Source organism: Notamacropus eugenii, chromosome 3 (genome assembly GCF_028372415.1).
Source record: "Notamacropus eugenii isolate mMacEug1 chromosome 3, mMacEug1.pri_v2, whole genome shotgun sequence".
Classification (NCBI taxonomy): Eukaryota; Metazoa; Chordata; class Mammalia; order Diprotodontia; family Macropodidae; genus Notamacropus; species Notamacropus eugenii.
The window spans coordinates 421,068,888-421,094,810 of NC_092874.1; the positions used below are offsets into that span (position 1 = coordinate 421,068,888).

Genomic DNA, 25,923 nt, shown 5'->3' on the forward strand with positions numbered 1-25,923 from the left:
AGAAAAGAGGAGAAGAGGAGAAGAGAGAAAGAGAGAGAGATACAAACAGAGAAGGGGGAAAGAGAGACAGAGAGCAGTATTTGAGGTTGCTAGGGTCATGCCATATAGTTAGCTTTCAATTACCATGCAGCTAGTGTCCAGGAGAATTCACATAATTACAAAGGCACCAGTATCTGATTTCAGAATCTATTACATGATTTTCGCCCAGCAGACTGTCTTTTCAGTAATATCTGGTCCAGGTAGGTGTTAATGCGGGTTTCTAGACCAAGAGCTTGCTGGCTGGCAGAAGGAGGGAGGGCCATGGGATCTAGCAGCAAGAGCTAACTGTGAGCCTGAGCCTCACACAAAATGGCCCTTGTCCCTGGCCTCCCTCCCTTCTTACCTGCCCATGGGTGTCCCCTGGAGGCTTTCCTGGTTCAAACCGCACAGCCAGTCCAAAGTCAGCCAGGACAGCTGTGAGGTCACTCTTCAGTAAGACATTCTTGCTCTTGAAATCCCTGGAAGAAGTCAAGACAGAAGCCAACTGAGACCTCAAAGGTGGCACCCTGAACACCTTGGGCTGCTCTCCTCTCTTTCTTCTTTCTCTCTCTCTTTTTAAATGTAGCAGGACTGACTTACAACCCAGGCTTCATGAGAATTCTGAGTTGGTGTTTGAACCTATAGCTCACCCTGGAGCTTCCCTGGGGCCTTCTTGCTGTGTAATATCCAACCACCCCGTGCTCATCACAGCTTCTATTTCCCTCCTATAAGGCCCATTCCCTTCTCTCACTGGTGAGTTCCTCCCAGAGTCTCCCATTTTGTGGAAGAGTCCAAGCCAGACTTCATTCCCTTTTTGGCCCTGTTCCTGGTTCCCTCACTTCCAAATTAGAATTGCCTCATTCTGAAACTTCCCACAACACCTGGAGCTTTCTCTATGCAGTTTACACACCAGCCAAATTTGGCTTTCTTCTTGTTTCACATATGTGGCATTCTACCTCCCTTTTATGTGGAAGACTGTCCCCCATACCCAGGATGTTCAGTCTTTTCCTCTCTACCTCTTAGACCTGAACCACCCCCTTAACTTCCACCTAGTGCAAACCCCCCACTTCCTTCAAGAGGCCTTTCCATGTCCTCCATACTTTAGTGCCCCCATCCCCATACACTATGAAATTTTTTATATACTTCCTGTATTTATTGTGAACATAATGACTCCTCTTATTAGAAGGTCAGGGACTGTCTAACTTTTATATTCGTATCCTAAGCCCTTGGCAAACATGGCAAGACCTTAATAAATGCTTACTGATTGACTGACACAAGACAAAAAATCTCAAACAGCGATTAATGGACAAAGCGTCTATTTGGTTTCAAATTATTTATCACCTCACCACATTCAGCTAGAACAGAATTTCCATAAGTACATATCTACTAAGAGGCCAGAGATATGTGGCCCAGAGTTAAAACTTTTTTAAAAAATCTACTAAGAAGAAATAAGAGTACCTGAAAGCTGACTGCATTATTACTGCAGTCCAGAGGTACAGATCAGCCCCAAATGCCAAGTCTCCCCTCTTGCCCCCCATCCACATGCCTTCCTTCAGTGCTCCCAAGTCCTGAACAATGGATACAAAACAGAGATGGGAATCCCTTCATTTCTGTAGCTGGGTAAAGGTCAAAGGTGCTGGAAAGAAGTCCACAGGAGGTACTTCTCCTCCTGAACCAAGGCATGGCTCTCCTCTTTCATGGTAGGACAGTTATGTCATTGATGTGACTTTGGTAATTACTGAGACCCAGACAGAGGAAATTTACTTTCCAAGGTCACACAATGAGTTAGTGGCAGAGCCAAACTCAAACCCACCATCTGGGAGTCCAAACTCAGCACTCTTACTATGTCTGAGGATGGTTATCAGATAAGTTAAATTAACAGCACTAAAATAAATCCTAACTTGTCCTTTTGATCTGGTAGGAGGCAGAAGATGTAACAGTCCTTTTGTTAACTTACTATGGCTAGGAGCAAATATCAAGCCCCAACTTCCTCATCTGCAAAATGAGAAAGATGACCTGGTTTAGGGGTTCTTAACCTAGAACTCATAAGTTTCAGAGGTTCAGAGAATTGGGAAAGAAAATAAATTATATCTTTCTTTTCAGTAACATCTAACTAAAATTTTGCATTTCCTTCAATTATTTAAAAACATTATTCTGAGACATGGTCCACACGCTTCACCAGACTGCTAAGGGTCCATGATACCAAAAAAAAAAAGTTAAGAGCATTTGGTCTAGATGATTCCTGAGGTCCTTTCAAAACTAATATTATGTTAACTTTTATGTCAATGAGTGTATGTAAGCATGCATATGCACATGGTCCATGGCTTTTCATGTAAAGTCCACTGCTTAACACACAGATTTAGGAACAGGCAGGTGTGAAACCAAAGGCCTAGATACTTAACAAGTTCTCTTTTAACACTTAGGAAAGTGGTAAATCAAATCCTTCAGGTCTCCTTACCTCTGACTTCATCAAATTCCTTTTCCCCTACTTCCCCCGCCTGACTCCCACCAAAGTCCAGATGTCACCCAGAATTTGGGAAAGAAAAACTCCTCAACAATGCTTCCTTCCTCACCTTTCCCCTATTCCCCAGCATAAATGCAGAATCCTAAATAAAGGCCACCCACTGAAAGAAAAAAAAAAGCCCTAACCCAGGATGGGCTAATTATTTTAAAATAGCTTGTGAACCCAAACTACCGCTAGGGGGCACTTGGAAATCAACCAGCAGCTGCTGCCATATTCAGAAAAAGCAGAGGCTGGGAGAGAACCAAAAATGAAGAGTAAACAGAACTGACATCAGTGTCTTTCTAAGTCAGCAGCAGCAGCAACAGCAGCAAGAGAAGGTTTTATTGAAATTAACTCCATCCCGTCCAATCAACCCCACGAGGATTTCTTGGTGTGCTAGTTGACACAACTCTCGAGTCTACTCGAAAGACACATTGATGGTATACACCCTTGTGCTCCATCTGTGGCCAAATGTCAGCTTGTCCAATTCCTCTACCAGTCCCCAATCTTCCACTGTCTTACCCTAGGCCTCCCCTTGCCCTTCTCCATACCTGTGGGCAATGGCTGGCTTGTGCCCCTCTCCTCGGCACCAGGGCACATCCTCATGCAGGTAGGACAAGCCTCGGGACATGGTCTCAGCCACATGACACAGTTCATTCCAAGTAACAATGTTCCCTTTTAAGTAATCTGTGAGAGAACCCTGGAAGTAGAACGGTAAAGGTTCAGACACCTGGAAAGGCAGCATACCTCTAGAAAATCCAAACCCATCAGAGGAGTCAAACTCAACTTTGTCCTGGAGGTGGTGACTGGGGATCAGGCCAAGGGGGTCACCTTGTCCCAGAAGCCCAAGAGGCAGGGGAGGGCAGAGGTTATGGGTCCTCTTAGGGGAGAGAATGTAAAGATCACCTTGTCATGGAAGGCTGTGATGAGCCACAGCTCCACCTCCAGGTTGGAACCTCGCTTTTCCGCTGCAATGAACTGAAGCAGGTTTTCATGTTTCATGCCTGGAGTGCTGAAGATGTCCCGCTCACTCTGCCAGGACTGTTTGTCCTAAGGGACAGAGAATACTCAGTTCGGAGACCTTAAGGACTAATCCTCTGATGGTGGTGATAGAGTTATTCTAGCCCCCAAATTCTTCCATTCCTTCAACAAGCACATATTAAGTACTTATGAGGCGGGAGGCATTTAGAATATAAACAGCATGTAAATAATTAGGGGCGTAGTAATGTGAAAGGAGAAAGTATTAGCAGATAGGAGGATAAATCCTTCTCCGTCTCCCAACAAGAAAGCACACTCTTGTGGGAGATCATTTGGGAGAAAGGTAGTAATTCTGAAGACCTGACGATCCACCATTCTCCTTCTGGGATTCTGAAAATCTTCAATATCTCCCTCTATTAGTTCCTTCCCTAATGCCCACAAATATAGTCAGAGGGACCCAGATCCAAACTTGCTCTTCCCCCAAAGCTATAGCTCTTCTTTTAACTGCTAAATTTTTAGAGTCATTGATATTAGCTGCCTCCAATTTGATCAATGCCCACTTTCAGTCTGGCTTCTAACCTCACCATTCACTGAAACGAGGGTCTCAACTGCTAAGTCGAAATGCCTTTCCTCAATCCTCACCTTCCTTCACTTTTCTGTATCAATGAACACTACTGACCACCTTCTCTTTCTGGAGAGCCTCTCCTTTCTTGGCTCCCACAACACTACCCTCTCCTAGTTTTTCTCCTAGCAGTCTGACTTCTCTTTCCCAGGCTCCTCCCAAGGCCTCACCACCCGACTTCTACATCCCTGAGTAACCTCCAAAGTTCTGTCCTCCGCCTCCTCTTCCTCCTGTTCTCAATCTACTCATTCCTCTCATAGCTTTAACCACTTCAATGTGGCCAACTTCCAGTCTTCCTAGAGCTACAGTCCTGTCTCCAATTATCTGTTGGACATTTACACCTAGGTGTCCCACTAGCACGTCAAACCCAACATGCCCCAAACATATCCTACCATACTCACCCCCCCAATTTGTTATTTCTGTTAAAGCCACCGTCTTCTCAGCCATCCAGGCTTCAAACCTCAGTCACCTAATCGTTCCCTTTCTATCACCCATTATGCTCTAGTTTCATCTTTTCTCTCACACCTATCCCTTTTTCTGTGAACACACATACACACACGCACGCACACACACACACACGTCCTAGTTCAGATCTTTATCATATCTCACATGGAATGGGGAGAGGATGAGGGGGAGGGAATAAGGATTTATATAGTATCTACTATGTGTCAGGCACCATGCTAAGCCCTTTACAATTATCTCATTTGATCACTATTAACAACGAGAACTCTGTCAGTATCTGCTTAGAAATAGAATACCTAAAACCAGATTTGCTGTTACCTGTAATGGGAAAATTTTCACTGCTACATAGTCATTCATAAGCTGAGCCTTCCAGACACAGCCAAAACGTCCCCGGGCCTTGATCTCCAGCAGTTGCAAAGGCTTCAGGCCAACAAGTGGAGAAGGAGGTGGAGGACCCGGGTCCTAAGATAACAAAGGGATTAACAGAAAAGAGTTCAAAAGTCTATGGAACCACAGAACATTACCTTTCGTGTACTATCACAGTGAACAACCAGCCAAGGCTCTGGAAAGAATGTCTAAGGGTTACCAACATGGCTACTTTTCCCTGGCAAAAAGGTATAAAAAGTCTCAGCTGGAAATTAGGGAGCAGGGTCCATATCCTAACTTTACCCTCCAGCTCCCATGTCCTACCATATGAACTTAGGCAGGTCACTTAGTGTTTCAATTTCCTTACTGCAAAACAATGAGGATTTTTCTGGCTTATGGACCTTGACATTAGGCTATGGGGACCCAGGAGGGAAACAGGTGGGAAGGGCTCAAGGGAAGGGCACTGGAGTTCTTATTTCCATTGTCCTTTAGGTGACAACACGGGTGTCCATAAATACTGAAGAGCACAGGAAAGCAAGACCTTCAATCTTTGGGAAAGTCTCTTCCCTGAAAGGGGAAGAAATTATGTTCTCTCTTTCAATTGCTAGATGGCCCCATCCATCCCCTCTCTCCCCAGAGGCCTCTATTCCTTCAAATCCCCTGAGTACCTCATTGACATCCACATGACCGTAGGGAGGCTTTCGGTGCCTGTACATCCAGAATGCAATGACAATAGCCAGAGAGAGGCCCCCAATAGGCAGCAAGGCATATGCAAGCACTGTGAGCAGAGGGACAGTCGAGGGGGGCTCATAGGTAACTGCAGAGAGATAAAAGGGTTTTGTTTACATGTTAAAGCTGCTGCCCCCTTCATGCCCCTGCATCATCATTTTTTCCTGGTTCAGCCTTCACAGATATATCTTGCTAGTCTTTTCTTTCAGACAGGAGAGGCTAACCAACGGCTAGATGCCTCATTAACTATCCCTCAACTCAGACAAAGTACTTGCAGAATGATTTGATATGCTCCATGCCAAGCCTCCAACCCCAGAGGTGAAAATGCATGCTAGAGGTTTATTCCCAGGTGTTTATCAGATGCATCTATGTATAGATGGCTACATTAGAATACATAAATGCCATATACACATTCCTATAAAAACCATATAGGTGGATGCATGTTAATAAATCAATAAACATTTATTAAGCACCTGCTAAGTGCTAGGGATACAAAAAGAGGCAAAAGACAAGCTCTTGACTTCAAGGAGCTTACGATCTAAATGGGGGAGATAACAGCCAAACAAATATACACAAAGCATGCTACATACAGAAAAAACAAATAATAACAAAAGAAAAAGCACTAGAATCAAGGGTTAGGAAAGAATGTCTCCGTTAGAAAGTGGCATTTTATTTATACATCTGTATATGTCTGAGCGGTAAAAGTGGTCAAGGCAATGATGAGAAAGATTTGGTTTTGACACCACCTGCCTGACTGTGGATGGGTTAGTATCTAGGAGCCTAAGTTGCCTCATTCAAGAAATGAGGATAACATTTGTACTACTGATCTCACAGAGCTGGTGGGAGGAAAAATATTTTATAAACTTTAAAACATTAGAAGTATGAGATCATTAGGATGACGATGATGTATGGTTATAAATATCCATGACACCGTGAAACAAAGTGGATAGAAATTGTCAATCAGAAAGAGCTGAGTTCAAGTGTGATCCCTGACACTCACTGGCTCCAAAGCTTTGGCAGAGTCACAAGCTCTCCGTGCCCCGGGGGACTCCCTAAGACTGCAATTGCAGGGGAGGTTCTCATTTCTATAGGGTGATGAAGTTTCACACAAGGAGCTCCCTATATTGATGAAATCAGAGGTTCAATTTTTTAAAAAGCAAATAAACACCTACATTTTACGCTGAGGATATGAATGTCATGTCTATGAACCAATCTGGGGCAGCTCCATGACATGGTTAAGGGAAATGTTCAGCACTTAACACTTTGGAAACTGGAGACTTGAGACAACGAGGTGATTTTCCAGTCCTCCCTTTGCCCCTCAAAAAATGAGGCATTATAAGAGATTGGAAGGTTTAAGGTCAGAAAATAAAATCTTTAAAACACAGCCAACTCTATTTTTAGGGGTGGGGGAGGGAAAAGAGGTCAGGGGTCATTTAACTCCAAATGGAAGAGAATAATTTCTTTCTTCCCTATCCAATATCATCATACTGTCTTCACTCCTGTTGGGGAAAACTCTCCTTTCTTTCATTTAACCAGTCTTTATTAAGCCCCAGCAAGAGCATATGAGCTATACTGAAAATCAGAGGAGACAAGCTAGGGGAAAGATCACGGTCAGCATTAGAGGACCTGAATTCAAATCTTGTCTCTAATTCTTATTCCCTGTGTGATATCTTCTTTGAGGCAATCAAGGTTAAGTGACTTGCCCAGGGTCACACACAACTTCTAAGTGTCTGAGGCCGAATTTCAACTCAGATCCATCCTCCTGACCCTATCCACTGCTCCACCTAGCTGTCCCATCACTGTGATCTTGAGCAAATCACTTAACCACCTTGGGCCTCAGTTTCCTCATTTATAAAATGATGAGGCTAGTCTTGAGGTTGTCCAAGGTCTCTTATAGGTCCAGATCTACGATTCTATAATCTCTAAGTTTAAAAGGTTGGGTCCTTCAAGCACAGACAGCTTCTGTCAAAGGCACTGCCCTGGTGACATCTCCAGCTTGGTAGTGTCCATCTAAAGTTTGTTCTGCACTAGCATAGTCTTTGAGAACCTTATAATCATGCTCATGCTTTAAGTCCTTAGCAATGGGATTTCAGTGGAGACTTTCAAAACCATCTTCTCCTCTTTAACTTTCTCCTTGAAAATATATGTAACTGTGCTTGTCTGAACAGACTGAATACCCACCCTCCCAAATAAAACAAAAATCTCCATTTAAGAATACATTTTCTAAGCCTCAGTTGACATTCCAACCATTTCAAAGGATGCTTAAGAAACTGAACCCATAACTTGTTCTTGCTTGACTATCCTTATTTAATTATAAAGATTTATTTTTACATGGGGGTACATTAGAAAGGGGTAGTGACAGCAATGCCAAAAAAAGAATCAATTACCATTTTTAAGATATACAGAAGGGTACATTAGAAGGGACCACAGATAAACAGGACAATACTGGACTAGTATGTAAACTGTAATAAGCATTAAAAGAAAACAAGCTGTATGTAATAAGACATATCTGCTTAAGCAGAGCTTTGGGTTCGCATACAATTCTAATTTTCTATTCACTGTAAATGAAAAATATTTGTGTTTGCTGATGTTTGATGAATTGTTTTAAAAAATTGAATCCACACGAAAACTCTGTTAATTAGTTGTTTTAAAATTAAACTGTCAGTTTCCTGAGGGCAAAGAAAACACCGTCATCATCTATTCTTGTAATGACCTCATACACCCCAAAATAAAAGGTTTCCCTGAGCCAAGTCTAGTCATGCAGCAGCAGCAGCAGCTCAGAAATTAAGTGCAGAATGAAAGTCGTTACTGATGGTGGAGTTGACCATCGAAGCAATAGGAGTCCTGTAGAATAATCCACAGAACCTGGGGGAATGAGGGATGGTATGGATGATAGTGTAATACTAGAAGTGAAAATGCTCTAGATTCAAAATTCTATCTTATTTTCCTATGGGTGGGCCACAACTCCCCTGTTTCCTCATCTGTAAAATGAGGAGAAAAATAATCCCTGTAGTACCTACCTCACAGAGCTACAGTGGAATTAAAATGGGATAATGCCTATAAAGTGCTTGCCAATTTTAAAGCACTACATGAGTGTGAGTTCTTGTTTTGTTTCAGTCTCCCACCCCTTCACCACTTCAGCCCAGTGGGCTTCCAGAGTCAGCCTGGCTTCCCTCACCTTCAGGATTGGTGACTTCAGGCAAATGAGTGAACTTTTCATTGCAGAAGTTCCCCTCACAGCAACAGAAGAAGACCTGGGGGTTCTCTTCAGTGGCCACACACTCCTGCCTGCGATAGTGGAGCAAGGAGTTACATATATTACCAGAGCCGTCCAGACTTTCCTAGAGTCCATTAGATTCTAAGCACTTAGCTTTGACCCCTGGGAGAGTGGAGGGAGGGGGAAGCTGAGCAGATGAAGGCCTGCCTCATGTGGAGTGTTAATTCCCAAGTGTTTACTTCCATTTCACAGTTGGAAGACAAGTAGCCCTTGAGAGCCACTTTGCTGATGGCTAAGCATCAAAATTATACTTGGAAACAGTGACAAATAATACTTCATGATTTTTAGGAAAACAAATTTCAAGCTTTCAAGGAGACTATGGGAATATTCCCAACAAGGGGTTTCTATAGTTTGGTAGGTGAGTGGGAAGAGATGGGAGAAGAGAGCTCAGGTGATTCTTTCAAAATATCCCAAAGATGCCCCATCTCCTGATACCTTCACCCTCCTGCCAAGCACAGTTACGCGGTTTGGGCTGCCACATTTGTCCCACAGACCACCAAGACATACTCAAAAAGACAGCTGGCTCTCTGACCAGGAGAACCCCCACTGGCTGAAGTAGTGGGGACTGGGCTGGGGAGGACTCTGAGAGGTGGGTGAGCAGTACCTATCATAGCAATTGAAGTCATCCAACCAGCAACCCTTCTTCACAAGCTCAATGGTGCCAGAGCTATTCCTCCACGAGGCGTAGCAATGAAGGCGTTTGTCCTTCTCCCCCTCACAACGTTCCAGACCACTCTGGTTTGTCTTCTCCAGTTCCCAGTTGGCATTGTAGTAGATGCATTCCCTGGTCTCAACCTCCCCACGCCCTGGGCCTGCAGAGAAAGAACAAACAAGAAAAGAGAGGGAAGGTGAGTGATGACGGAGATACAATCATCTATACGTCCTTGGGTCCAGGGTTCAGGCCTGCAGAAATGTAAAGGGGATAAGACAAGCTAATTTCCTCTTCCAAATGGCTTGTCCCCATCTGCTTAGGCCTCCCCATCTACCTACTATCCCTATCCCTCTCCTGTCCTTCACAGTCAAAGTTCTAGAGCAAAAAAAAAATGGTCTACACTCATTGTTTCTATTTTTCAACTCAATTCAGCTTGCTGCTTAATACTCTACTGCGAGTATTTTTCCAACCATCACCAATGACTTTCATTCACTCTTCATCCTCCTTGATGTCTCTGCAGCAACAGAACTCTTGGTCACTCCCTCCCTTCCTGTTACATAGACCGATTCCCATTAGTTTCAGACGCAATCAGAACCTGGTTAGTGTTCTTCAAACAATCAATGAATCAATAAGTATTTATTAAGTAACTGCTATGTGCCACACGTTGTTAGGCAATAAGGAATAAAAAAAAAATCTGAGGAGCTTGTGTCATTCCAATGTGTCTGATTCCTTCACTAGCTTCTGGTCCTCTTCCCAACTCTTGAAAAGGGAAGCTTCTGTCCCTGGTCTTTAATTCTCCTGCTTCTATACTCTCTCCTTTGGCAACATCTTTCATTCCCACAACTTCAACCAAAACCTTGACAAAGATCCCTCCAATATCCCTCTCCAGCTCTGATTTCTCCTTCAAGATACTGACTCACATCTCCAACTGCTGAGGTGGTAATTAAGATATGCACACCTGGATAGTCTGCTAGCACTTCAAACTCAATTATTTTTTTACTCTCAAACTAATTTTTATTTCAGTAGTTCAACTATTCACTCAATTTACCAAGGTCAAAATCTCTCATCCAGGTATCAAGCCTCATATCTAGCTCTCCACTCTGCCCTTACCTCCGTCCACTCCAATCCCATGGTCCGTATACTGATATAGGTCCTCATTACCTCCTGCCTGGATTACGAGTAGAATATAAGCCCCTCAAGGGCAGGACCTATTTCATTTTTTTTTTTAGCACAAGTCACTTAATAAACAAGCACTTAGCAACTACCTACTAGCCACAAAATTTACTAATAGTCGTTATATGTCATGAGCATGGTAGGAACTTTAAAATACTTGTTGACCAGAACTACAGCACCAGCCTCCTTAAAAGTCTTGCCTCACCTTCCCCCTGCCTCTCTGGTGAATCTTTCATACTGCTATCAAAAAGATCTTTCTTATGCACAGAGTTGGTCCCCCAACGGATCCCTAATTCAAACCCCTTTCTCTGTCCTTTAAAGCACTCCACACCTGCCTTTTTATGACTTAGCTCTACTATAGTTTTCCATAAAAGTGACACTCCAACCAAAAGTAACTACTTGCTAACCTGTTTACAAACTGAACTTGTATTTCCCCACTGCTGTACCTATATCTGGAATGCCCTAGAAATCTTCACTTGCCAGTGGAAATCCTCTCTTTAATGCCCAATTCAAATTCTCTCTCCTCCAGGATGTCTCCCTGAGCCACTCACTCATCCACTATTCCAGATGGTCATGAAGGAGTTTTCCCTCTTTAGATCTCCCATAGCAACTAATCTGCACCTTTCTAATGCACTCATCTATTAAGTTTATACTGTAGGTATTTATGTTTCTGTCCAAGTAGACAAGGGGTGGGTTAGATAGGGACATCCCCCTAATCCCCAGGAAAGAAAAAACTGGGAATGCCATAGAAGAGAAGTGTCACAGAAAAATCCTCAGGAGGCAGAATCAGAAAATAGCATGACAAATCACCAGCATTCACAAGCACCATGTCCTCTCCTGCTAGCCTGCCCCTAGCCTATCTTCCTTAGCACCTCTCTGAGTATCATGTTCAGGTAGTAAGTAACATGAGAAGTTCCTTCAGTCTAGTGTAAGCAGTTTCAGGTTCACACTATCAACAGGCTAGCAGGCACAGGTACGTATGTACAACAGAGTTAAGAGCCTGGTCTCTCCTAACTCAAGGACACATCTCCCTCAGAGATCCCTGTCTAGCTTCCAAATTCAACTCCTAGCTTCAGTTCTCTCTCTACCTCCCCAGGGAACTTTGTCTTCTCTGTCTAATCCTTCCTGCTCAGACCAGCCCAGCCTAGAAAATCAGACCCTGGGCAACTTGGATCACAATCTACAGGACAGGAGCTGAAAAGAAGAGCAGGGCCTCACAGGACCCACATACCCTGATATTCCAACCTAAGTTCCCAGGCTTAAGGGAAAGGCCAGCCTCTCTGTGTAGTTCTAGCAGCTTGTTATCAGAATTGGCCCTGGGTACCAGGACCTAGTCTGAGAGGAGTAATAGGAAGCTTCTCACATAATTCCTCATAAATATAGGAATTTGGTGGAACAGCTTCATAGACTCGACTTTTTTTAAAAAATGAGATACTAGCTGGTCCTATTTCTTAAGACATATAGCAACCCACACAAAACTCACCCCTATATATCTGCCCTCTTCCTCCTAACTCCCCCCTAGCTAATGGATACCATCCATCATTCTCCTAGTTGCCAAAGCTCAAAATCTCATAAGCATCCTTGATTGTTCTTTCTCGAAAGAACAAAACATGACCAATAGTAAACTGAAACCCAAGAGAAGTTGGGGAGATGCTAGCAGGAAAATGGGTATCTTTGATGAGTTCAAGTCCCCTTAAATAGCATGAGACATTCTGTTAAATGCTTCATTAAAAATCTAGGTAAACTTCACTATGGTGTTCTCCCTGTTCTCCTCTACCAATGTAGTAGGCGAACCAAAGCCCACATGAACTACATCCCAAAGTAGTGTACAAACTGGTGGATGTGACTGATCAGCTTCTGTCCGTCATCACTGAAAAATAGCTAATGGGAGAGGAAGTACAGGAATTGTCACATAGTAACAACTACCTGTTAACCCTTTGGCAAACTGAACTTGTATCTCCCCACTGCGGCACCTATATCCGGAATGCCCTAGAAATCTTCACTTCCCAGTGGAAATCCCCTTCTTTAATGCCCAATTCGAATCCCCTCTCCTCCAAGATGTCTTTTTTATGTAAGGTATTGTATGTATATAATGTAATAAATGTACAATGTAATTACAATTACATAATGATAAAAAAGCATATTCTGATACTCTATGCTGGTGAACTTGACTTTGATTCTTGAAGAAAGAACTCTAGAACATACAAAGTATCATTAATGAGATGGTTGGTCAACATCTAGAAAAGGAAGCAGTAATCACAAAAGGCCAACGTTATGCTTGAGTAACAACATTTCCCTTTTTGGGGGGGGGGGGGGAAGTAGGGGTAGGTATGGTGAGGATTACTAGATAATGTCATAAACAAGTTTATTTTAGCAAAGCATTTGACAATGGCTCTCAACTATTCTCCTAGAAATGGGGCAGATGACAGTACAATTAAGCACATTATGAGCTGACTGAATGGTCAAACTCGAAGTATAATCATAATTGTTAAATGATCTGATATCAGTTTGGAAGGAAGTCAACGGTGGAGTGCCTCAAAAATCTCTGCTTGACCCTATGATATTTAACATTTTTACCAATGACCTGAATAAAAGCACAGAAGACACGCTTATCGAATTTGCAGTTAACACAATGCTAAGAGGGACAATTAATGTGTTGGATGATAGAGCCAGGACCCAAAAAGATCCCAATAGGCTAGAATATTAGGTGGAACTGAATATGAAAGGTAACAGTGATTAATGTAGAGTTCTATACTTTTGTTGCTGTTGGGTTGGTTCAGTCATGTCCAACTCCTTCGTGATCCCATTTGGGGTTTTCTTGGTGAAGATACTGGAGTGGTTTGCCATTTCCTTCTCATTTTACAGATGAAGAAACCGAAGCGAACAGGGTAAAGGGACTTGCCCAGGGTCATACATCTAGTAAGTGGATGAGGCTGGATTTGAACTCAGGAAGATGGTGAGTCTTCCTGATTCCCAATCCAGTTCTCCATGCATTGAGTCACCTAGTTGCTACAGTTCTATATTGGGGATTCAAAATATCACCTTTAAAAATAGATCTGGGGGAGAACAGAAGGGGAGGGAGGTGGAGAAAATTTAAAACTCAAAAGCTTATGGAAATGGATGTAAAAACTAAAAATTCATCAATCAATTAATTAAAAAATTGAAAATAAAAATAGATCTGGGGATTGTAGTGAACTATAGCTGCAATGATTCAACAGTGTGATATGGCAACTAAAAAAGTCAAAGCAATCTCAAATTTCATTGAGAAATAGCATCTAGGACTAGGGAAGGAGAATTCTATACCCTGCCCTGGTTGCACCATACCCCAAAGCAATGGTGTCAGACTCAAACAGAAACAGATCCCTGTTGCAAAATGACTCATAAAACCACAAATTAACAATATTTATATTGTATTATAGTTTTATTTATCTTGCTAAATATTTCCCAATTACATTTTAATCTGGATCTACATGAAGTTTTGCCAGCTCAAGTTTGCCATGATGTTAACACTACTGCCTTGCAGTACTGTGTTCCATTTTCCTAGGAAACACATTTTATTAATTAGTAAGCTAGAAAGTGTCCAGAAGCGGGTAACAAGGAAGGTGAGGTGCCCTGAAATTATGCCACTTTTAAGACTGGGTTGAAAAAATTGGAGATGTTGCACCTGGAGGAGAGAAGTCTAAGGGACATGGCATGTGACTTCATATATCAGAGGGTCATCTAGTGGAAGGGATTTCACCAGAAGGAAAAATTCAAAAGGTGAATATTTCAGAAGTAAAGTTAGGCTTAATCTAAGTACAAACTTCCCAGAATTAAAGCTATCTCAAAATGCTGTTTCAGGGATGGATGGTTTTCTGAGGTTCTTTCCACCTCTTAGACTCCATGACAAATAATCCTTCCTTTATTTAACAATTCAATAAATATTAAAACATAATGCAAATTATTCCTGACCTCAATAAACTTACTGTCTTGGGTAAATGCCCATGATCATGAATAGAGCTAAGTGTATAACTGGGTTAAGAAGTGAAAAAGCAATCAGAAAAGGGGTTTTAGGAATATGTAAGGAGAGATCACCCCCAGCTAGGAGGAACCTAATCAAACTGCAAGTCACACCTCCTCTTCTTTAATAATACAACATCCATTCCTGTTTATTCAGGAATTCTCTCAGGTCCTCATCACCTCATGCCTAGACTACTGAAATAGCATTCCAACTCTTCTCTGTTTACAGTCTCCCTTTACTCCACTCCCAAAATTCATCCTACAAATATCACCAGATCCTTCCCAGAACATAACTTTCCCATTTCCCCTGCTTAAAATTCAACTCCTCTACCAATCCCTCCACAATATGGCTCTAGCTGAATCTCACACTAGTTCTTCCTACAGACCATTACCTCTAACTGTTGAAATCTGAATCCTTCAAAACCAGGATTAAAGTCTGTCTCCTGCAAGAAGTTTTCCCTGACCATTCTAGCCCCCAGTAATTTCTTCCCCCTCTCTTCCCATCCCCTAAATTCATTTGGCATCCAAGGGAAGGTCATGAATGTCTGTATAATTTGTTAGGCAATTAATCACATCTGACTTGTGACGGCTCTTCAATTGTTGTATTGAGCTGTTATTTATCTCTTACTTCAATATCTGGATGGATCCCCAAGTTCATCCATGACCTCTCTTCCTGAGTAATTCTTTTCTATATCTTTCTGCATAATCTCCAAAGAGCATCCACTCAACACACTGGAAACCTTCCATCAGTTAACATTCCATGGTCCAGCACTCAGCTAATCCATTTGTCACTATCATCTCTAAGTACCACTCAATGGTTACCCCACCTCCTTTTTTCCAGTCATATGTGTCCTTGATGGCCTATACTTACTTCATTTGTCACTTTTGTCTCATTTTACCAGATAGACTGTTATGAGTAGGAGTTGTCATATTTATCTGCTTCTCTCCTACAACACTTGTCCCACAGAGTAGGCATCAATATTTGTTGAGTGAATAATAAATGAACATATGGTGCATGATTTCTGGGGGAAAAACTGCTTTAGTGTAAGAAATGGTTCAACCATTCAGGTGAGGAAGTCCAAAGCAGCCACGAATTGGACTGTAATGCTAATACAGCCCAGAAGATAAAGCTGAAAAGAGTCACGAAACAAAATCAACTTGTACACAGTACAGTTTCTAACCTGAGTTCAGTGGTCAGGAAAAGCCCAGTCTTTATCCATTCACCAGCCAACAGACCAAAACCTGACAGAGACCTCACCACCCCTCTTCACACAGGCTTGCAATAGATGTAGGGACACAGGCATTGACCTAGTCTCCCAGGAGCTTCCAAATTGAGAGAGGAAGAGTCCTGGGGCTTGCCTTTGCATGATTGTGCTATAAAAGAACAGAAGTGAAGGTACTTTTGAAGGTACCAGAGTTCAGAATTAGACTCTCATCTGCCTTGAAAAATCACCAGAGGAGAGAATCCCACTATTATATTCAGTTCATTTCAGCAAACATTTATTGAATGCTTGGCACGCACAAGGTACTGTAGATACAAAGGGAAAAAAAGTGAACCAATTCCTACTCTCAAGAGCATATGGTATATTGGAGAAATAAAACGTATCATAAGAATGGTCATTCCAGGAATATAAAGAAATTGGGGGGTGCGGGTGGCGGTTGGGGAGCTTCATTAAATAGTAGCAATAACAATGATGATCATAAAAGTCAAACCCAAGAATGTGGTATCACTAAATATGATCCCATAAGGAAAAGGGAATGAGAATGAACAGACAGGAAATCTTGATGAAAACATGGAGCGAATGTTACCTATTAAACTCAAGTGATTTAAATGCAAATGCTGAGCAAGTTTAATCATTTGTACTGATGTTGTTTCTAATATGATATAGACAGGGACTGAACCTGTGGTTTCATGGACAGAGACCAGACTTCTGATGTCAAAGATATGGTGAGCAAATTCCCATGACCAAAGCAGAGACTTCTCTTCACCTTACATACTAAGAGAGCTGCCTAGGGACTCAGAGGTTGTTTCCTTAATCAGGATCACCCACCCAGTGTAAGTCCTAGGCAGGTCTTGAAGCCACATTTTCCTGGTTTTTAGGACAACTCTGTAATCTCTCTTCTACACCACCTCTTCTCAAGCTTCTGATAAAATATATTTTTAAATGGATATTCCTGGGGACAACTCAGCACTGTGCACAGCATCTAGGCTAAAGGGAAGGTTTTCAATTTAGAGAACACCCAGAGAGGCCAACAGAGATGCTCGGAAAGGCCTAAGAATGTGCTTGGTCCATGGCCCCAACAATCAATCCAATGTGGCATTTCCAAATATCACAATTCCAAATCTAATTCCTCAGTAATCAAAAAAGCTATAATGCATGTAAATGAAAGAGTAAAGGACAAGCAAAAGGTCAACCAGAGAGAAGCCATGGCCACAGGAAAACAAGGGAAGGGAGATGACCATTCTCCTTTATCCTAAGTCACAGAGACATCATCTTCCTAGTTACAGGAGAAATGAACAATTTCCCATTTCTGTCTCAACCCAGGTTGGTTCACCTACAGAGCAGGGCTCTCCTCTTAATCCAACCCAGCTGATTCCAGCTATGAATCAGGCAGAGGAAGGCAAAACAAGCCAGATCAACAGGACTCAAGGCTATTGACAATGCATCGGGAGGAGATGTGGTCAGACTGTCAAGAGTGGGGCAAGCAAGGCTCCAAAGAGATCCTAACTAAGGTCAAGACCTTGGACAGCAGCTCAGTGGGAAAACAGCTGCTGCTTCTGTTCTAATGGACACTATGTGTTTTCTGTCCCTGAACTCGCTGCTGTTTAAAGGCTCTCTAGCATTATTCATTCACAAATTCAACAAACATTTTTTTAAGAACCTACTGTATGCCAGGAACTATACTAGGCAGTGGGGATGAAAAACAAAAATGAAAAAAGTCCCCACCTTCAAAGAACTTATATGTATGGGGTTAGGTAGGGGGTGGGGGGAAAGAACAACATATTTGAGACAAGGTCAACAGCAAAAAAAACCACAAAGTAATTTCAAGGAGAAAGGAGAGGATAACGAAGGGAAATGAGTACTTATATAGTGTCTACTAAGTGTCAGGCACTGTACTAAAGGCTTTTCTAAAACAAGTATCTCACAACAATTTTTGCCACCTAGTGAAATATAAATATAATACAAAGTGGAATATGGAGATGGGGAGAGAACATTCATTTATTAAGTGGCTGGCCATGGTGCTAAGTATTTTACAAATACTATTTAATTTGATCCAGACAACACCCCTAGAAGGTAGGTGCTATTATTATCCTCGTTATACAGTTGAGGAAATTGACCAAATAAAAGTTAGGTGACTTGCCCAGGATCACACAGTTTGTCAGTGTCTGGGATAAGGGAGTCACTGTTTAGAGGGACCAATCTATTGGGTAACCTGATGCCTCATTAGCAATTAGGGAAGAGGAGATTAGGATAGGCTTCTTGCAGGAGGCACTTGAGCTGAGTTTTGAAGGAATCTAGGAGTTCTATGAGCTATCAGTGAATCAAGGATACACTCTGGGCACTGGAAATGGTCGTTGGAAAGGCACAAAGATGAGAACAGGAATAGTGAGAGAGAGAGAGAGAGAGAGAGAGTGTGTGTGTGTGTGTGTGTGTATGTGAGTGTGTGAGTGAGAGAAAGAGTGTGTGTGTGTGCGTGTATGTGTGTGTGTGTGAGAGAGAGAGAGAGAGAGAGAGAGAGAGAGAGAGAGAGAGAGAGAGAGAGAGAGAGAGAGAGAGAGAGAGAGAGAGAGAGAGAAGAGAGGCCAATTCAAATGGAATTCAGAAAGCATGATGGGGAAGAATGTGCGGTGAGGCTAGAGCCTGATTGTAAAGGGTTTTAAAAGCCAAAATCAAAGAGTTTATTTTCTGATCCTAGAGTCCACAGGAAACCATTAGAGTTTCTCATGCAGAGGTATGGACAGATTTATACTTTAGGAATATCAATTTGGCAGCTGGACGGAAGATGGACGACGGAGCTACAGCAATGCTCTAGGCCACAAGTGACAAGAGTTTAAGCTCAAGTGGTGGAAATGTGAGTGGAGAGAAGAGGGCGAGGAGCATCTCACTGGATGTGAGCAGTAAAGATGAACTGACAGTAAAGATTGGCTTCAAGGTGGTGTACTTGGTTGACTAGAAGAATGGCGCTACCCTTGAGAGACGATCTAGGGAAGTGAGGAAAAGAGAAAGGCTGGAGGGGAAAAATAATTTGTTTTGGCCACATTGAGTCAGAAATGCCTTCAGGACACCAGGCAGAAATTGCTTAGTAGGCAATTGGTGAAGTGTGACTGGAATTTAGGAAATAAAGGCTGAATAGATATCTAGACGTGGAAGCTGCCTGCATACATATGACCCAAGAAAGCTAAAGAGATTACCCATAGTTTCAGAAAGAAAAGAAGGCAGAGACAGAGCTAGGGTATCATACAGATAAGGAACAGGACACTAATTATTATAACACAAAGGAAACTGAGAGGTAACATCCAGATGGTGTATAAAGAAAAAAGGAGAAGACTATGTTACCAAACAACAACCATCCCCCAAAACAAAACTAAAACTAAAGAATGCCCAGGAGGAGTTATCAATAGCAACCCCTATTTACTACTGACACCTCTATTTGCTACAGAGGTCATAAAAGATGAGCATTGAGAAAAGATCATCAAATTCAAGAATGAAGAGATCATGGCAGTCCTCAAAAAGAACAGTTTCTATTGAAGTTGGAAGATATATTATGAGGGGTTGAGGAGCAAGTTGAGCAAACTGAGCATAGACAACTTTTCCTAGGAATCTGGCTGTGAGAAAAAAGGAGGTATAAAAAAAAGTATAAGCCAACTACATAGGAGGATGAAAGGATCAAATGAAGGTTTGTATCCATAGAGGATAGGGGGCATGTTCTATAAACAGAAGGGAAGGAGCCAGCAGATAAGGAGAAGTGAAAAATTTCAGAAAGGAAATGACAGAGGGAGGGAGGCAGGCTCCTGGACAAGACAGGATCGAGGGCATAAGAAGGTACTATCAAGAAGAAAGTCTACCTCTCCAAGACTTTCAAAAGGAAATCATTATTAGGGTTTCAGGGATCTTCCTGATAAAAAAGGATCCCTCTTTCTCTCTATGGCATCCATGCCAAGAAGATATAGCTATGCTGAAGGTGTTACCAAAAACAAAACAACAGTTAGCTGTTTTTCAAAGATTTTCATAATAGCACCATATATAACTGCACAACAAAATCAACACAAAACTGAAAGCAACTAAAATGTCCATCCAAAAAGAGAACAGTTAAATAAATTGTAGTACATTAATATAATGTAATACTATGAATCTATTAACACCAAAAAGGAATACACAGAAATTGGAAAAGATATTTAAGAAATAATAAAAACAAAAAAAAATCAGAACCAAAAATAATGAAGTACATACTAACACAAAAGAGGAGGAGTGACTGAAAATGAAAGGACAAAGAGTTCTGATGGGGCTTAGAGGAGTAATGGAAAATTTATGTATTGAAATAAATTAAAATGTCAATTACTAAGCAAATTTAGTTGGCTGTAATGATGCTGATATTAATAAATATAGAACTGTACCTTCTGGCCTTAATGGGAAATTGTCATGGGATCCAACATTCTCTGGGACTTCCATTGGACTGGAATACAGTGTGGTAAGGGAAGGATCTAGGGTGGCTGGAAATAATGTCCTTTTTGTCCTCGGTGCTCTATTCCCTATGGATCCCTCACTCTTGAGATATTACTGACCAGGGTTGGAAAAACAGCTAAAGTCTTAATTGCAGCCTTCTTTCAGATTCTTCATCAAATGGGTAGGCAAAGGGCCAGGTTTCACAGGGTGCTGGCCACAGAACACAGTAAGGAGATAGGGAAAGCATAGGGATGGCCACTAGGCTCCGAAGCAGTCGTGAAGGCCATAAAGTCTCTTTTCTACACCAAACTGCACCTAGTGTAGATAGGGGCCAAAGGAGAGGAAGTTCCTAAAATTCTACGTATTTCATGTTTAACCTCTTATTTGGAATGGCCCCAGGGAAAAGACAACATTAGGATATAGGCTACACATTGATGTAAGTTGGAAACTAGAGTTGGAAGGACTTATGATGGATTCTTTTCACAAAAGGAAAATGGTCTAATAAGAATACTGCCTGCTTTGCTCTAGGCTCAACTTGTCAGAAATTTCCTTAGATGGTTAACCCTGGTTCCCCAGGTGCTGGGACTTTCTTGTTAGGGGCTTGCTTCAGGTTTAAATAGCTTTGGTCTGACTATGAGACTGAAGGTCACCTCATAAGAGGACTGGTACAGAGATGAGCAGAATGGGAATTGTGAAAAGGTTGGAGAGCAACATATAGGAAGCTGGTGCATGGAAGATCTCATGGTGTGAATCATATTGTTAAATCACAACTCTACAGTAAGGGAAAGAAAGCATAAATGTACCGTGAGATACAATAGCCATTTGGTATGAAACAATTTGGCAAACTGGTAAATTTGGTAAATTGTTTCAATCTGTAGTTCACATCTTGATTTCTTGGGTGAATAAAAGGATTTGTCCTGGGGTTCTATATCAAATAACCTAAAGAGGGAATCCTTGGCGGGGGATTTTTGGGGGGAGGGGAGAATATGTCTTGCCCAGGAATAGCCAACAGATTGCAGAAGTCTTTTGATAACACGCAGTGTACCACTTCCAATAGTAGATCTACCACAACAAGAGAAGAAGTCTTAGAATAAGTCCAAATTGACTAGGGACAAGGGTTTTCTGGGATCAAGTGAAAGGTGTAGCTGTCCTCTGGGCTTACTAAGTTGGATCTTCAAGTAGAATACCAACAGGTGGGTATTAGGAAACATCTATCTTCTCATACTTATAGCCATTAGAAGTCGTTGGTCATCAGGTTTAGGGTTTTGTCTGTCTATAATAGCCTGAAGGTAGCATGAGGTGTCACAGAAGTCATGGGACCTGGGTCCACATAGCAACCACTGGAATGGATAAACACAATCTCATACGGAGGAGCCCAGACAGTGAGTAGGAGTCCAAGGTGATAGTATAGCATTGGAAGAAATAATTCTATTGATTCCATTCTCACACTAACAAGATAATACCTACGCAGGGCAAAATGGCCACAAAGTTTTCTGGTCTCAACCAAAACTTAATGTGTATATTGCAGGGGGTAAGGTGGGGTAGGACTGGGATGGGGGAGAGATGGAGATCTTAGTTCTATAATTTAGGGACATGAGAATGTATTGAATCAAAACTGTAACAGGGCAAGGAAAAGGTCTCTGACTATCTGGTGCTGGCTTAACTTCCTTATGATAGGTATTGTGGATTTTGTCAGTTTGATAATCAAGGACACCAGGTGTACTGCCCCATTCCAAACATGGTATCTTGAGGCCTTGAAGGTAGTCTTCATGGCTGCCGGTTCTTTCTTTAACACAATATAGTTGAGTACAGAGTCCATCAACAGACAGGCATGCCTACTATATGCCAGACACTGTACTAAGGTCTAGGGATACAGAGATGAGCAAAAATCAACCTTGCTCTCAAAGAGCTGAAAGTCTAATGTGAGGAAACATGCTACCAACTCTGTACAAACAAGAAATATAAAGGCTAAATTGGAGACAACCAACCAAGGGGAGACACTATAACTAAGGAGGAACTGGAAAGGGAAATGCTAATTCTTCATTAGTAAGGTACAAAATAAAATAATAATTATAAACATATCTAGCATTTGTGTAGTGCTTAAGGTTCGCAAAGAGCTTTATGTATATTGTCTCATCTGAGTCTCATCATAACTCTGTGAGGTAAATTCTACTTTCAGTTCTGATTCTGCAGGCAAGGAAACTGAAGCTGAGGAAGGTTAACTGACTTGCCAGAGCTCACACAATTAGTCTAAGACAAGATCTGAATCTTGGTTTTCTTAACTGAGTCCAGCTCTCTATCCATTACACCACTCTCTACAACAATATTAAAGGTAAAAGGTAATCTGGAGTAATGTGAGGGCAAAAAAGGGAGGAAAATCACAGAACGGAGAGTAGGAAGATCTCCAGAGGACATTGCTCTAGCTCCCTAACTTCATGTTGCCAAGGCAGTACCCTCCTAATATGAGAGACCCAAGACTCCAAAGTCAAATGGCTTCCATGACCATTGTTTACTTGCTTGCTGTCATCCTTGGCTCCTCTTCCTTTCTCATTGCCCTCCCCCGCAATGAATCAGATGCCAAGTCTTAATGAGCCTAAGTCCACATCTCTAGCATTCCTCCCCTTCTCTGTACTTGCGGAATCCACACTGTTTCAGGCTCTCATCTCTTCTTACCTGGATGATAGTAATATGACAGCCTAGTTGTTCTCCCTGTCTCTCCCCAGTCCAAGTGATCCTTCATATGGCTACCAGACTAATAATCCTAAAACATGGCACCCACAATGTCACTTTCCTACCCAAAATTTTTGAAAGGCCTCCTCTAGGGTCTACCATTTAAGAAACTGCGTGATCAGGTTCCTAACTACCTTTCTAATGCAAGTTCCTTGTGAAAGTGGATTGCTTCCCCATAACTCAAGATATAGTAGATATTAATAAATATTTGTAAATTGATTTTTTTTTATTACTCCTTTGTCAAAATCCTCTGATCTCAACTTTAGACACAAAATCTGGGGTTGGAAAGAACATTAAAGGTCATCTAGTCCAACCTTCTTCCCAAAGTTCTCTATAGAACTTCCGATAGGTTTAGCCTATGTTTGGATATCTCCAGTGACAGGGAGCTCGCTAATGTCATATTAGGCATTTTATTTTTGAGTAGACAAACTAGGTCATCATTTGTCTTATTTCTTACTTAACCTTAAATCACTTTATCACTGAATGGGTGTTGCCTCAGACTAACAGACCTGGGAAACACCTCAGCTTAAAAAAAGTCAAGGTCTCCCAGGACATCTGGGGTCATCCCCAGTTGTCCTGACCTAGGTCTTGCCACTAGACTCCAGTGGCTCCAGAAGAAAGAGTGAGGTTAGTGATTTTGCACAGCCCTGCCTCACTTAAATCCAATTCACTTGCAAGCCACAGCATCACCCTCCTGCTGTCAAGGTCCAGAACATGGTCCTAGAACAAAGGACCACCCACAACAAGGCAGCCCCTTCCACTCATAGACTGTTCCAGAAGTATGCCCCACCTAACATCTTTAGTTAGGCAACTAGGCAAGGCAGTGCTGGGCCTAGAGCCAGAAAACTTGAATTTAGATCTGACCTCAGATATTCATTAGCTGTGCAACCCTGGGCAAGTCATTTTAACTGGTTGCCTCAGTTGCGTCATATATAAAATCCGGATAATAATAGAATCTGCCTGGCAGGGTTGTTGTTGTAAGGATCAACTTGGATAATAATTGTGAAGTGCCTGGCATCTAACAAGTGCCAATAAATGTTAACTGTTATTTGTATCCTTAGTTTTCCCCAAACACATGAAGCATTCTATGGTTTGTTCAGTGCATAGGAACACAAGAGTGGGGAGTAGCTGGGGCAGGGACTACTGAGCCATCAGGGTAGAAAGGAGAAAGCTCGATGCCAAAGTGTGCAGACAGGGACTCAAATGCAGGACTTCAGTAAGGTGTCCTTATAAAGTCTGATTAAGCTTGTTGTCTACCACCATCACCTGCACTAGGAACTAAAGTTTAGCAGGCTGAGGGTTTGAAGGGGTCAGAGGAAGATTTACCCAGATCAGATCAACTTGTGAAATCAGTGGAGGATGGCATCCATCCCCTAACTTAGCCTCAACTCTTTTCGAATGTTTGTTCCCTCCTGTAAACAAGTGGTATGACTGCCCATCTCTCTAGTGCCTAGTCTCTGGTGCCTTCTACCCCTGGTTCTATGTATAGAGAAGTTTTTGCCTCCATCTCATTACTAATCTGGTCAGGTTCCCAGCCCTGCCCTCACCTGGTAAGTTTTGCCTCTTTGATGAGCACTCACTGAAAAAATGATAAAAAATGAGGCCAGATATGCCTGTAACTGTTAGGAGAGTCTTACAGGGAAGAAACAAATTTGCCTTTCTGTAACTTTTCACCTATACAGACTCTCTCTCTCTCTCTCTCTCTCTCTCTCTCTCTCTCTCTCTATATATATATATATATATATATATATATATATATATAAAAACAAGCAGTTTCTCCTTCTAGAAGATAGCCTTTCATGTTTTTGGTTTTTTTTCTTCTGATTACTAAAAAGGGTTTAAAGCCAAGTGTGTTTTGAGTATTTATTTGGGGAAGAAATATAATCATGGAAAATCTCAGTGAGCCATAGAAAGAAGGGATTGAAATGTTCATTCTCTGACATTAGGCTCACAGTAGCATTGTTCTCCCTATCTTACCCTTATAAAAAATAATGGTTTGCCTTCCTGGAAAGTGGAAAGAGAGCTGCCCTTGAATTCAGGAAGACCTGAGTGGCACCTCAGACACATATCAGCTTTGTGACCCCAGCAAGTTCCCTTAACCTCTCAATGTTTCAGGAAGCTAAGATGATAAATTGTGAGAAACATGCCTACCTGCACTGGGTAAGAGAGTGGCTTCTATACCAATGAAAGCATAGGTCTAATTCCTATCTCTATCCTTATCCTTCATTCAAGGGTCCCTCAGTCCTGTGCCTGAGATCTGGAGAGGCAATATCATAAAGGCTCTAGCAATAAGACAGTCTGATCCTCCCTCACTCCTTGGAAGGCCTCAGAAGGGAGATAATGGCTTCTCAGTTACTGTCCCCAAACCAGATGACCACCAGACACTACCAAGGAAAGAGAACAGGGAAGATCCATGCTCTGAGGAAGACAAATTGATACACTGCTTAAATGTGAACTATACCAGAGATTTCACCTTGGCAAATAATAAAACTGGTCTCTTTCTGCCTTGAATTAAGTCTTTATCAAGGCTGGTTGTGAATTGGCTCTATGTGGATAAATGAAAATACAGTCCCCAGGGAGAAGTCTGTTGGCAGCCGAAGACAAGGGCCCCTTAGGTGAAAGGGAAAACCATGGAGACCCTGAAATCAGCAAGCACACTCAGATAGATACCCAAGCGTGAGGAACTGGTCCTACCAGTCACCAGCTCTCTGCACTGACCTTACAATACAGATTACAAACTGCACCCCT

At 42.0% G+C, this 25,923-nt stretch overlaps 1 protein-coding gene across 3 annotated transcripts in view; it reads right to left on the bottom strand.

The window, feature by feature from the left end:
• ACVR2B (activin A receptor type 2B) overlaps positions 1 to 25,923 on the bottom strand; it is a 90,566-nt gene that overhangs the window by 5,228 nt on the left and 59,415 nt on the right. For all 3 annotated transcript variants that reach the window (XM_072598206.1, XM_072598204.1, XM_072598205.1), the window contains exons 2-8: positions 9,560 to 9,767; positions 8,857 to 8,966; positions 5,618 to 5,766; positions 4,902 to 5,045; positions 3,428 to 3,571; positions 3,073 to 3,221; positions 383 to 497 (exon numbers count right to left, since the gene is read on the bottom strand). In XM_072598206.1, the coding sequence (XP_072454307.1) occupies positions 383 to 497; positions 3,073 to 3,221; positions 3,428 to 3,571; positions 4,902 to 5,045; positions 5,618 to 5,766; positions 8,857 to 8,966; positions 9,560 to 9,767 (1,019 nt within the window). The remainder of the gene's footprint in view (positions 1 to 382; positions 498 to 3,072; positions 3,222 to 3,427; positions 3,572 to 4,901; positions 5,046 to 5,617; positions 5,767 to 8,856; positions 8,967 to 9,559; positions 9,768 to 25,923) is intronic.